We start from the raw sequence: 14,985 nt of genomic DNA, 5'->3' as shown, positions 1-14,985 counted from the left end.
TCCACAATATCACGATAAAAATCAAAATCTAACTTTTTTTTTCTCACCAAATTCCTTAATAACTCTTAATTAAAACAGTTATTTAATCATAAAAATCAAACTATATTTTAGGGCACCAACGAAAAGTAAAACTTTTTAAAAGACAAAGTTCATTGGTTTTCATGTAAAACGCATATATATCTCCATTATCAAAAAAGTTATATTTATATTAAAAAAACCCAATTAATAATCAACTCTTTTTTTTTTCTTTATCCATCGTATTTTTAGAAAAATCAAATTTTTGAACTATGATTTGGTCAGCAATAATTAAATGCTCAGCAAGCCATGCGAATCACATTGATAATGCTTTATACAAATAAATCCCATTTTTTAAAATTTCTTTATAAATTTGATTCCACAATATAATCACAAAATAAATTATTTTCATAAATATTCCATATTTTACATATTTTTTTTAAAAAAAAGCTCAAACCACATTTGTGAGTTAATTTATACATACAACAATTTTCTTTTAAAATATCACCCCTTAGTCTAATATTAAAATCATATTTATTTTTATTTTTTTTTGATAAAATGCAACAAACCCAAATTAGTTAGGAGACGTCGGCACAAACTGAAATTGAATATCCAGTCTTGTGCAATGATGAAGGTTTAGGTAGTAAGTCCAAAATTATACTTGGGGCGTACCATCATCAGTATATCTAGTGAGACTTGAACTCAAGCGAGTTGAAATGTACTCCCTCTGTCCTTTTTTATCTGTCACAGACTCACAAATCCATGTTTTTTTTTATTTGTCATTTTCTAACATTAAAAAATATTTATTATTTTTCTAAAATTACTTTCATAATATTAATATTCAACTCTCTTATTGAAATTAAATAAAAAGAGAAATATAGAAGATATAAATTAAGGGTAATTTTGAAAAAAATAATTAATTTTATAAAATTATATAAAATAACTAAATTTGTATGTGAGATTATGTTAACTATGACAGATAAAAAAAGAACAAAGAGAATAACATACTCACAGCGGAGCCAATGACACGGGGCTTTGGTCTATCTATCTATTTATCCAATATATACATATATTTTTTTTTATTAACCATAATAATAATAATAATAATAATAATAAAATTATTATTACAATTTACAAGTGTAATAATACTCCATAAAATTCCAAGTCTTTGATCCATTTCCCACCTCCTTTCTCTGACTTCTGCGCGCGCGGGTCCGCACAAATTTCCTCCATAAATGCCGCGCCGCGCCGCCCGCTTTCAACGTATCCAACCAAACCTCCCCGAAAACCAAGAAACTAAGAAACCCATTTCATCGAACACCTTCCGCGCATTCACCGCCGGCGAGCATGGGGAACGCCATTGGAGCCAAGCGGAAGACCGCAAAGGTCATGAAGATCGATGGCACCACCATCCGCTTCAAGGCTACAGCCACCGCCGGCGACGTGCTCCGTGACCACCCCGGTTACTCTCTCCTCGAGTCTGAAGAAGTTCGGCAGCTCGGCATCCGCGCCAGACCTCTCCCTCCTGACCAACTCCTGAAACCGAAAAAGCTCTACTTTTTGGTAGAACTCCCACGGTTGCCGGACCAGCGAGTTCCTCGCCGGGCTTGGTCCGGCGCACTGCACGTCAGCGCGAAGGAGAGGCTTGAGAGCCTCATGCTCTCGCGTCGCGCTGTCTCCGATCTGTCCGTCGGGAAGGCCTCGGTGGAGGATGGGGCGGTGCGGTTGAAGATGAGGTTGCCGAGGTCTCAGGTGGCGAAGCTCGTGGCGGAGAGCAAGGATTCGGCCGAGGTCGCCGAGAAGATCGCTAATCTTTGCGTTTCCAACACCGATGGCCCTGGTTCCCGGTCGCCCAACCTCGACGGCGCCGCATCGCCGTGAGGTATATATATATATACTGATTTCCACCGTCCTTTTTACCTCTTTTCCAGAAGTAAAAACAAAAACTATGGTTTTTTTTATATATATAACTGCAAGGATGAAATTTGAGAATTTAACTTAATTTTATTTTTATTGTATATATATATATATATATATGTATACACTTATTAACTAAACTTGCTGAATTGCTTGCATGATCTTAGATTAATATGGTATTCTGGTTATTTTGCATGTTTTCATTGTTGTTCTAATGTTCATTTGTGAAGTGTAGGTGCAAATATATGTTTTCTTCAATGGATTTAGCTTGTTCAGAAGGTTATATATATATATATATATATATATATAGTTATGAGAACTAATATTTTCTCAAAGGTTTTCTATTCCATGTTATGGGTGATCAAATTGATTGAGAGATGAGTACATAATAGTTGGATTTGTGAGTGTTTGTTGTGAAGTTGATAATAATTTCAGAATGTGGTACTTGATGTTCATTAGTTGATATTGATTTCAGAATGTGGTACCCGACAGTGATCGGAGTTAGCTTAATGCTCAACCGATATTTGTATTATTTCATAAGGTAAAAGAGAAGAAATTTTTGTATTTTCTTCAATCAGCAATGGCCAGAAGTAGCTTTCTTCATTGTTTTCTATCAACTGAAACACACCCTTGAAAGGTAGATGTTAGGTTGAGTTGGCTGTTGGCCAAGTGCAACAAAGTTAGTTAACATCTTACATCCATAGATGACCCAGCCTTATCTTAGAAAAGATGAATATATATATTTATATATATATATATAAGAGTAAAACTTATGGATGTTGGGCATACAAAATGTTAACAATTCGGTAGATGGTGGTTGGTGTATGACTAGAAATACTTGCAAGTGAGGTATGTATGTGAAGTGCAAAGTCAACTTCGATATAGACTTTAATGCAATATTTGCATGTGAGTACTAATTTGTGGTCCATGAAGCTGATGTCCTTTGCAAGCTAAGTTAGCTAAATTACTCTTTGCATTTCAATTAAAAAGTGAACCATTACCCTTTCTTTTATTGTGTTGTTTTCAAGCCAATGAAATTCACTTGAATACCTTTTAGTTCAAGACAATACTATGCTTGATTTTATGGTAAACTCCGCAGTTTTTTTCAGCTCATGAAAAATATTGCAGTAGAACTTGTTATATGATTTCTGATGCTTTTTGTTTCCTTTTCTTTTAAGTAGTATGTAGCCGATCGAAAAATTATTTAGCCAATCAGTGCTCTTCTCATTCTTCTCTTGTTTGATTATTTTCAGAAACGAACTCGATTTCTTCCAATGCCTGATGAGATAACAGTGTAGAAATTATAAAGAACACAACCCTGTACTCTGGAGAAGCACCGAAAATTCAAGAGGTTGAACATGAGAAGCTGCTGCTGATTGCTTCCAATTCGGCCGTATTTATTGCTTCTTCATCAGTCTATACATTAGTTCTTCGTACACGAAAAAATAATATTAGGATGAAGAATGGAAGGTATAGTCTCTAGTGTTTGTGCGAATGTGAAAATCTTTTGTATTACATAGAAAATATACATGCTTGTTCAAAGGGCTATCCCTTTCTTTAGCATGCTTTAAAATGGAGCTTTTTGTGAATTTAGTGGATCTCATGTCAAAGGGAGCATGTTACTTGCTACCACTCATTGAAATATTGGTAATTGTTAGCATCTTTGAATAAAAAGCAGTGGGTTGGTGTAGAAGATGATGTCTGATGAAACAAGGAAAAAGAAGGATGGTTGATGCATCCTCTGCTTTGAAAATTTACTACAACAAAACAGAGTCCTCTGAAATTAATTAACTCATCTTGTTTGGATATTTTAACAAAAATGTGCCATGAGTTTTATTTTTATTCTCCCTGGCTTTTGTATCAGAGTTTTCAAAATTTTGTGAATGGTTTTTGAGTTAATATCATTTATAAAAAATTGATATAATTAAACAATTACTACAATGAAAACTGTTGTGTATCATGGATTTAAAAAGTACTTAAATGTAATAAAAAAATTTAAATTTATTTCTTAAAACACTCTGAATAAAAGATATAGAAAATTTACAACATAAATATGGAAAAAATAATATGATAAATAAAATAAAGTTTCTATATTTTTCTGAATTTTTGTAATATTTTTGTTAAGGTGAAATGTGAATTGTTTTCTTTTAATTACCATTTATTTTTATATAATTTTGCAAATAATAAATGAATTTTCACCGCTATAATTTTTTATATCCTTTTGTAGTAATCATCAAGCGCAAATTTTGTTTCATCCAAATCTTAACTGTTCCGTATTTGTTTGTTTGTCATGTTTGTGGTTGTGTGTGATTTCAAAGATTTATAGTCAATGTTTGAATTTGGGTTTAAATAACATGTTTGACACTCTCATAAAAATGAGAATAAGTCAAATATAATTTAATATCAAAACAATATAAATATTTAGTTATTTAATATTTTATTTTTTTCATTATTATTATTATTATTATTATTATTATTATTGAATTCTTAAACACTGTGATTTTGGTTTTTTTGAATGGTCCTTCCTTGAATTGGCATGAAATGACTTTTTTTCAAAATGATTGATACTCTGTTTAATATTGGTATGAAAAGTGACTTTTTCCTTCACGATTGATTACTTATAATATTTATTTAAAATAATTATAAAATATAAATTACAAATTAGTTTTTATATTTTTTTAAAATTTATATTATATTTATGAATATTTTAAGTTATTTCTAATATATTTTAAAAAGAATAGTACAAAGAAAGGCTATCACATTTTCCCTCATCTCCAATCAAATACCTGAATGGGGATTTACAAAAAAAATTAACTGGCTTAAAGAGTGAGACTCAACACAAAAATTTTGTGGCTAAATATTGCAATTTTTAATTATATACCAAAAAAGATCTTTTATATTAATTACTAAATGTTGAGAAAGACTCACATGCAAACAGACTTGCGATCAGCATCTTTTTCAGCATGGGCTATATTTAAATTTTCTCTTTTAATTTTATAATAGTTTTTTTATATGAAATTTTATATTTACAACCCTACAATTTTTAAATTAATCACAACTCTATTTAAATTTTTACAATGGTTTTTATATAATATTTTACGCTTTTTAGTTCTTATAATTTTTAAAATTAAAATTTTTACACTCTATTTCGATTGTCATAGTCGCCTTGAATCGTCTCCAACGCACCTCGCCCAAGTAATCATTTATAATATGCTGATTATCGTAATCTTTTTATAATATATATTATCATTTTCATCCGCTTAGATAGATGACATCGCCTTTTTATTACAAATGATATATATTAGAAAAGAATTTAAATTAAAAATATATATATAAGGACTTAAACGTAAAATATTATATTAAAAACCATTGCAGAATTTTAAATAGGACTCATGAGAAAAAAATTTAATTTAAAAATTATAAGGACTAAAATGTAAAATATTATATAAAAATCCATTGTAAAATTTAAATAGAGTTGTATTAATTTTAAAGAATTTGTAATGTCAGAATGTAAAAATTTCATATAAAAACTATTATAAAAATTAAAAAGAAAATTTAAATATACTCATGATGAAAAATACCATGCAAGTACACCGCATTGCGACTTTTTCACAGATTTTTGAATTAATCTAAAAGATACTTATTTTGGTATATAATTAAAAAAAATGCAATATTTTAAAAAATAGCCCAAAATTTGTTTCACTTTTGGTTGCTAGTAGCAAATACAACAGAAACTTCATCTTTAAAATTTCACCTTCGGTGATTATCTCTATTTTTTATGTTTATTTTGTTGTTTTATACTATTTATCTAGCTTTTGCTTTTGTTTTATTTTATTTTTGCATTTATCGGTTTTGTATCATTATTGGTTTCTTAAATAATCAGTAATTTATCCACTTGTTTCACATATATATATATATATATATATACATCCGGAAAATCACATATTTTTACACTTTTTAAGACTATATTCTAACAATTTCATATTCATTTATTTTGTTGTTGTATCTGTATTTGTTGTGTGGCTTTGCCGTTATTAATTTTGTTCCTTTATACTATTTCTCTTGCTTTTATTTTTGTTTTATTTTGTTTTGTTTTTGTTTTTTTTTCGGTTTTGTATTATTATGATTTTTTAAATAATCAGTGATTTATCCACTTGCTTCAAATATATATACATCCACATAATCACACATTTTACACTTTTTTGGGACTATATTCAAACCGTTTCATATTTATTTATCTTATTTGTCGTACTTGTATTTGTTATGTGGCTTTGTTATTATTAATTTTATTCCTTTATATTGTTTCACTTGCTTCTGTTTTTTTTTTTTTATTTCTTGTTTTTTTTTTGTGTTTGTCAATTTTGTATCATTGTCGGTTTCTTAAATAATCAATGATTTATCCAATTGCTTCTATATATACATCCACAGAATTTTACATTTTTACGCTTTTTTGGACTATATTCTAACTGTTCAATATTTATTTATCTTGTTGTCGTTTGTGTGGCTTTGCAGTTATTAATTTTGTTCTTTTATACTGTTTCTCTTGCTTTTGTTTTTGTTTTATTTTGTTTTGTTTTTGTTTTTGGTTTTTTTTTTCGGTTTTGTATCATTACGATTTTTTAAATAATCAGTGATTTATCCACTTGCTTCAAATATATATACATCCACAGAATCACACATTTTACGCTTTTTTGAGACTATATTCTAACCGTTCCATAGTCATTTATCTTATTGTCGTACCTATATTTGTTGTGTGGTTTTGTCGTTTTTAATTTTGTTCCTTTATACTTTTTCACTTGCTTCTATTTTTTTATTTTATTTTTGTTTTTGTTTTTTTGTTTTTTTGATGTGTTTGTTGATTGTGAATCATTATCGGTTTCTTAAAATAATCAATGATTTATTCACACGGTTTTTTTGGATAATATTTTAAATATTCAATATTTATTTATCTTGTTGTCATATCTGTATTTGTTGTGTGGCTTTGTAGTTATTAATTTTATTCATTTATATTATTTCTCTTGCTTTTATTTTTTATTTATTTATTTATTTTTGTCGGTTTTACATCATTACTTACTGGTTTCTTAAATAATCAGTGATTTATCCACATGCTTCAAATATATACATGATATATTTACAAAATCACACATTTTTACTTTTTTGAACTATATTCTAACTGTTACATATTATTTATTTTGTTGTTGTATTTGTATTTGTTGTGTGACTTTAGAGATCAAAAGTGAAGGTTATAATTTTAAATAAAACTAAATTTATATATGACACTCTTATTAAGATTTATTAAAAAATACATATAATTTAATTATATAGTAGTAGAAATTTAGTAATCTATATGACAAAAATATAAATTTAAAAAGTTTTGAGGTTATTCTTAAAAAAAAATCAGATTTATATATGTAATAATATCTTAAATAATATATATATATATATATTGGATCAACCAAAATGTACAATATTTTAAATAATTATTATAAAAATTATAATAAATCCATTAATATATATCTACAGGTATGCCTATATCATCATTAATCACATCCATCCGTCAATTTTAAAATCAACGGTTCAGATTGCACAAATTAAGATAAACAGGATAAACACAAGCACCACGCCATAACCCATCAAATAAATAAATAAAATATTAAAAACCATGTGAAAATTAAATATTTAAATATATCAAACCAATGTATATACAACGAAGCCAAAGGATATATACTGCCACGTCATCGATCCGACGGACCGATCCACCGAAACCTTCTTGAACCGTCCGATCAAAACTCAAGGGTTTCATCCGACCGTCCATTGACACACACCATTGTTGGAGTTCTTCCTATATATAACGTCTGCTTTCCCATTTTGCTCTCAAAACCCACGCCTTTTCTCTGAAACCCCCAAAGCTTGAATCCTCTCTAATGGCGGCGACCGATGAACCCTCCGATCAAGCCTCGTTTCCATCGTATTCGGAGGTAAAACATTCGGGATGATCTCTTCAAACCCTAGGTTTTGATCTGGTTGTGTTTCTCTCTTTGTTGATTTGCTTGTTTTGATGTGTTTCTCAGATGATAATGGCGGCGATTGATGCGCTGAACGATGGGAATGGAGCTAGTGAGTCTTTGATCTCGAAGTTCATAGAGGAGACGTATGGAGGGTTGCCATCGACGCACTCGGTGGATCTCGCAGTGGAACTAGCACGGATGAAGGATAGCGGTGAGCTTGTTTTGGGTGAGAATTACTACAAGAGGCCAGATGCAGGAGTAGCTCCGAAGCGAGGCCGTGGTCGGCCACCGAAAGGCGAAGATCTCAGGGACTGACGGTGAGGCGGTGGCGACGCCGACGGTGGCGGCATCGATCGTTCCTCGGCCGCGTGGGAGGCCACCGAAACCTAAAGATCCACTTGCGGCTGCTGTTGCCAAGGCTGCACATGGGCTTCCCAAACGCCGTGGACGGCCACCGAAGAATCCTCGGGCGCCGGCGGCGGTGGCTCCGGTGGCTCCGGCGGCCGTCGTTGGGGTGAAGAGAGGGCGTGGGCGACCTCCGAAGGTGAAACCCCAGCTCGGTGATGTAGGGTTTGGTTGATGATTGATGCGTAGTGAGATTGTGATTGATGAGCAGAAAAAAAGTGTTTCTAATTCCGGTTTCTTTGTCTGTTTGACCTCTGCTGAGCTGAATTTCTCTTAAATTCAATTGTTCTTCAAAAAGTAGAGGTTTTGGTTGTACATTTAGGTTGGATGGGTAATGGGTAGGACTGTTGTATGAATTTTATTGACTTCCGATTATGTTTCCGGTTTTATATGCTTTTATCAATTTCATAAATATTGCTTTTAATAATAATATTATTAACAATAATAACTTAAGGCAATTAAAATATTAAAATTTCAATTTTTTTTGATCTAGATTTTTTTTTTTTATGAAAAATATAAATAAATGTGTTTGAAGAAGGCACAGATATCCATGTCTTTCTTGATTTTGATTCAACAGTAGAAAAGAAGAAAAACGCCCGGAAAGTTGGGAGATATTAAGTGCCACGTCATTGATCCGTGACAGATAAGTAAATGTTGATCGTTGGATCAAAACTCTCTTTTTATTCGCATTTGTTTTTGAGTGACTGATCCAAAATTCTAAATTATTGGAAACCTCCAAGCTTTCTGTAATTGGTAAACCATCATCAGGAAGGGACTTGGTGGGAGGATGTGGTTGGGGTATGGGTCCAAATGTGAAACACTATCTTGCTGGAGTGGTGGAAGGTAGGACTAGGACACTAGTTAATCAATTGACCTTCAAATCAGTGAATGAGACTTGTAATACTTTCTGGTTTCTTTGTCTGTTGACTTAGTGCTACAGATTTTCAATTGACCTTCAAAAGCATAGATTTTTGTTGTACATTAGACTGGAAGGAAGGTGGGTAGGTGTAGACCACTAGTTTTGTGAATTTCATTTACTTGGTTTTCTCTTTGAGGTTTTTATTTTTTTTATTTTTTTGTTTTTACATTCTATGTGATTGGGATGACTCGGAAGCACTAGTTGTACCTTTTATTATTATTATTGTTATTATTATTATTATTGTATGGATTCTGTGATTTGAAATTGATGAATGTTTTGGTTTATTGCATTTGCTGCTATTGTTGTTTTGTTGTATATTGATATTTATTGTAAGTTGTAGGGAGTGTTGAATAATTGTATTTCTGATTGCTATTTGGAGTGACGTCTTTGCTTTGATTGTAATTTAGTTAATAGACTTGTTACACACACACACACACACACACACTACACATATATATATATATATACACTCATTAATTGATCGGGTGTTTCTCTATGTCATTGCTGACTTCAATCAGGTTATTTATTTATTTATTTATTTATTATTATTAATAATTGTTTGGCGTTTTGTGACCATGTCTTGCTTTACTTTGAGATGCTTGTAATGTTGTTTCATTATCAGCTCATTCTGTTTTGAGTAGCAAAATAATTGACCAAATGTTAGTACCAATAATATTAAATTAGTGAAAATTTATTTAAAGGCTAAGGTTAGATGTGAGAATTGGAGTTGTGTTAATTAGAAACTTGTCTTTAATTATATAAAAATATAAAAAAAGAAATGAATGAAGTATTTCATGGACTCCATAATCATAACAGGAAAATAAATTTGTACATTGTTCTTCTACATTATTATTTCCATGAGCTAAATTCTGATATTGAGGTGCCTAGTTTTGCCAACTGATTGGCTTTAATATTTGCTTCTTGAAAAATATATAATATTTCAACTTTGGTTTCTTTCAATATTTCAGGCATTTCATCAAAAACATCAAAGAATTTATGCGGCGGTGGTGATAAATTATTAGCCCACCTGATCACACTAAGAGCACTGCCTTCAATGATCAAATATGAATCATCACATGAATGAGGAGTTAGTTTTTTAAAGCATCGGACTCCTTTTTGAGGAAGAAGAAGCGGGGCGAACTCACTGCTATCCACGCGTGAGCTGGGCAGCGTCGCGCATCATCACTATTCACAACTCCCGGGAACGTGCTCACCGGTAATCGAACTCTCACCACTTGGTGAGGCTCCATCGGCTGACCCCAGTCTACTGATGGGCCGAAGGTCGTTGGCATTGTGTTTTCATATTCACCAAGATCTATATTTGCATCTCGCATGGGTCCGGCATATGAAAGTAGGGTCTCTCCCTTATCATTGCACAAAAATACCACCGTAACCAGAAGATCCATAACTGTGACCATCAAAATTGAGTTTGATCTAACCTCGTGGGGGTGGGCTCCATGTTTTACGATATTTGGTTGGATTACGTAAAACGCTCCCACCAAAATAGCCTATCTTATTGTTATTGTCGAGCTTGAATTTTCTAAAATAACATAGTTCCATGCTGTCTCGTAATCCCCTGTCATTATACCATCATTTTTCATGAGTTAATTACAATGTGCACTGGTTATATACAAAATAATAATAATAATAATAATAATAATAATAATAATAATAATATAATTTTAATATTTATTAATTTAATCTCTCACCGGATATTATCATCACTGTATGTAGCATTATAATGGTCCACTCGAATTTTATTGAGAGTTGAAAAACCTGGTGGTTAAAAAATATAAAATAAATAAATTAAAAAATTAATTAATCATATATTTCGATATATATATATATATATGGTGTGAGAATTACTTGGTAAAAATGAATTGATATCAAGCTTGGATTGAAGATTGAAAAACACCCATTTAAATAGATTAAATGGCATTTGCATATTTTGTTTCTCAACAGTGAAATCAATACTCCAATCTTTAATAGTTTGCATATATCTATGCCGATCATCTCTTTCCAATCTTGTTATCTCACTTTGAAAAAATATCCCGTAGTCTGGGCCTTCATATGATTTACACCAATCATGCATTGATGATCCTAAAATTATCAAATTATTTAATCCAGAAGACGACCAATTTGTCTCGAGTAGATTAGCCACAAGGCTGAACCATGGGAATGGCAGAAAAAACAAAGTTGGCTTCTTCACTTTTCGTCGAGCATATTCATTGGTAGAAAGTACAATACATCCAAGTGACCGAATAAGAGCAACATCCGCTGGAGTTACCTTTGGATCAAACACCTGTATTTCCCCAATTCTTAACATGGCCACCTCTTCTTTTAGGAGAAGAGCTAGAGCAAGCTGGTAATGTGAGTTAAAATTATACTCCAAAGAACCCAAACCATAGATTACCATTTGTATTTGTTCTTTTGATTGAAGATGATGTGATAATTCGTTTTGCAATGACTTATTATTATATAATTGTTCTCGAAACTTTTGATAATGCTCTGATTCTCGCACTTCCCTAATAGTGATCTCCATTTCATGTTGAAGTTGTAGCAATTCTTCAATATCATCCTCGTCCATTCGATATGGATAACTAATAACCAAATCAATACATCATAGTTAAAAAAAAAAAAAATCCAAAAATTGTGAATTTAATAAATATATATTATTTATGAGCTAGTTAAAATAAAGTGAGAAAAAAACTCATTAACTTCTATACCATTAAAAATCTTTAAAGTCTCATAAATTTTCAAGAGAAATTGATGGGAGCTAAATGAACCATACCCCAACAAAGTAAATAAGATTGAGAATTTAAAGGAATGATATATATATATATATTATATATATATTTAAAAAAAAATTGAACACGCATGTTATAATTCTGCATTTATTTAAAGTATTATTAAAAATAAAAATATTTAAAAGACATACAAGTGAAAGAGAAGAACTTTTCTATCGCAACACAGCGAGATTTACAAGTATGCTTTGGTCAAGACCAGGAGGCAAATAAATAAATAAATACATAATTAATAAACTAATGAGTCACAGGTCAAGATATATGAAGTTATAGTATATGGTGCTAATGAAAGAGTTAATCATAAATTAGAAGCCTTTATTTATTTTATTTTGTTTATTAATATAACTATTTTAAATTTTTCAACAAATAGCCAATCAAAGATGGCCACATCACCATCACTTTTAAATTAACTTTAATGTTATCTGCGGGCCCCTCGTTTTTTTATGCAAAACCCCCTGTCAAGTTTCTCCCTACTTTTTTAAGTGACAATATTATTGTCAGCTCCCATTATAAAAAATAGACATTTCAATATATACTTTAAAAAATAAAATAAAAAATAATACTTATATGTATATACACATGTATATTTTATTTTTAAACAAAAATATGTACATAATTCTGGTTTTCTTTAATGCAAGGTATATTTGAAAATAGATGTTTCTCTAATTATATTTGTAAATAATAATATAGCTTAATGAGACTAGTTCTTACCATTCCTCGCCATCTACCCACTTGAAACAAGATTCAGTACCTTCAAATAAAAGTGTTAAGATTAATAAGTTAACTAATAAAAATTCATAATATAAATATATACATATATAATAAATAAGAAAACTTACTTGGTAAAAGTTTGTTCATATCTTTTTCAAACATATCAATTCCATCAAAATCAAATCCATACCAAGATATATTTTTGAAAATTTCTTCAGGATTATAGTTTTTAGATTTATCAATAGATAATAATGATTCATCATTAATATCAAACTCCCATGTGTACTGAACAATAGCCCAAATATATCTCAATCTATCAGTCACAAATGTTAATTTGTTTACTGTCACCTTTGGATGTCCACAACAATTGCATGTAGATATCACTTCATTTAAATTATCAGATAAAAAAGTCAAGTTTCTTCCCTAATATTATCATCTTCTCAAGTTGTGATGAACACCAATTCATCGCTAGTAGATCTCCTAAAACCTCAGATTTAGTGAACGGTAAAAAGAATAAAGTAAGCTCATCAACCATCCATTTAAAACGGCCACCGGACATAAGAATAACTTTACATCCATGGGCTTCAATAACTCTTTTTTCAACCTGATTTATCGTTAAATCATCACAACAAATTATAATCTCATGAATAATTTTTACTCCTGGAGTTTCCTTGAGTAGAAGAGCAAGAGCTAGTTGGAATCTTGCGGCATAACTGTATTGGATTTTACCGAGTCCGTATATCACCATTGGGATGGCAGGAGAACCATTGACATTTCTAAAAATTTTCGACATCTCTTTTCGGTTTTTCTTGAATTTGTTGGATGAAACTATCAAAGAAGTTGAATGCTCGAACTACTTTTAAAGCATAGTGCATTTCTTCCATTAAAACGGTATATTCATTGTCCTCTTCCATGATTGTCTATCAAATGTTCTTTGATTAATAGAGTTGAAATTTTCATAGAATGTAATAAATAATAGCAAGTCCACATGTTTTTATAGGGTTGTGGGAGAAGTTTTCATGATCAAACTAATTCTAATTGGAATTATTAAAACAAGTTTTATTTTGACTAGAATTCTAGTAATATCAAGAGTATAATACTTTATACAATTGGAATCCTTAAAAAAGAAGTGATGTTTTAATTGAAATCCTAATAGTAACAAGAGTAGAGATCTTTATGTAATTCTAGTTATGCTCTAACTTGAGGGTAAAGCTTTTTTTTTATTTTACCCCTCCTGATTTAATAAAATTATTATAAATACACACGCCATCCATTCATCAGATTGTTGGGGGATTGGAAATCAAAATTTTTTTTTTTTATACCCTAAAATCCCCCTTTTCTTTGAAACATTTACTCGACATTCTTCTTCAGAAAATGTCGAGTAAATTGATCCAAGTGTTTTCTGAAAATTGATCCAATTTTTGATGAGTAAATTGACAGAATCCTGGAACTGGAAGGCTATAAAAGTAAATCTTGTGATTTAGCAAAATGTAACAAATCTTTGGCAATTTTACAAAACAGCCTCTGGTTAGCAAAATTTAGTGCCGCCGTCTATTCAAAATTGGCCAATTTTTTTTAATGATTTTTCAGAAAAAACCAGTAAATTCCTTAGAATAATTTTGTTTTGTTTGTATGATGGGACTGTGGTAAAATGTGACAAATCCATGGTAATTTTGCTATAGGTCATCTTTAAGATTGTTTGTCTCAGATTTTGTCTTTGTAAAGATAATGAATTATAAGGAATAAAATTTGATTTAAACAGACAATGAAAATATCCCCGCCATCAAGCTTGTCTGTTAACTGCTGTGAAAGTCTTGCACTCAGACTGACGTCATAACAACAGCACTGCAAATGTTCATAGTGATATGCAAATCTGTGTGTGTGTGTGTGTGAGACTTAGCAGCAAATATAAATAGAAGGCTTTTAAGAAAGAAAGAACAATGATAGGAAGGCATCACAGGAGAGGAGGTGATAAGTAGTTACTTAATATGAGTGAGGAACAAGGCAATCCCAAGGTCTTTGGAATAACAGACACACTTACATGATAAACCACTGAAAATAAATCCAAGACCTGTCTCTAAGAAAGGTGAAATGATACCACGGACACTATTTGTAGTTATGACGAAACCAATACCACGGCCACGGACACAATTCTATAGTAATTATGACAGAACCGAGATTGGCTCAATTTAGTGATTTTTAAAAC

The 14,985-nt window shown here is 30.9% G+C and overlaps 2 protein-coding genes across 2 annotated transcripts; both read left to right on the top strand.

The window, feature by feature from the left end:
* Window positions 1–1,224: 1,224 nt before the first annotated feature.
* LOC120263334 (uncharacterized protein At1g66480-like) lies at window positions 1,225–3,672 on the top strand. Its single transcript, XM_039271195.1, has 2 exons — window positions 1,225–1,897; window positions 3,186–3,672. The coding sequence occupies exon 1, from the start codon at window positions 1,363–1,365 to the stop codon at window positions 1,894–1,896; it is 534 nt and encodes a 177-aa protein (XP_039127129.1). The 5' UTR covers window positions 1,225–1,362; the 3' UTR covers window position 1,897; window positions 3,186–3,672.
* A 4,120-nt stretch (window positions 3,673–7,792) lies between these two features.
* LOC120263322 (HMG-Y-related protein A-like) lies at window positions 7,793–8,642 on the top strand. The gene is given in 3 exon segments (XM_039271184.1): window positions 7,793–7,910; window positions 8,004–8,252; window positions 8,254–8,642. Coding segments are annotated over 3 exon segments (570 nt in total). The 5' UTR covers window positions 7,793–7,856; the 3' UTR covers window positions 8,521–8,642.
* Window positions 8,643–14,985: the final 6,343 nt, after the last annotated feature.

This window comes from Dioscorea cayenensis, chromosome 6 (assembly GCF_009730915.1).
Source record: "Dioscorea cayenensis subsp. rotundata cultivar TDr96_F1 chromosome 6, TDr96_F1_v2_PseudoChromosome.rev07_lg8_w22 25.fasta, whole genome shotgun sequence".
NCBI classification, from domain to species: Eukaryota; Viridiplantae; Streptophyta; class Magnoliopsida; order Dioscoreales; family Dioscoreaceae; genus Dioscorea; species Dioscorea cayenensis.
The sequence above is the reverse complement of the archived record's forward strand: the minus strand, read 5'-3'. Positions and strand labels throughout refer to the sequence as shown.

What these genes read in the sequence shown, in the direction of transcription:
- LOC120263334 (XM_039271195.1), top strand. Translation starts at nt 1,363, where the DNA reads ATGGGGAACGCCATTGGAGCCAAGCGGAAGACCGCAAAGGTCATGAAG.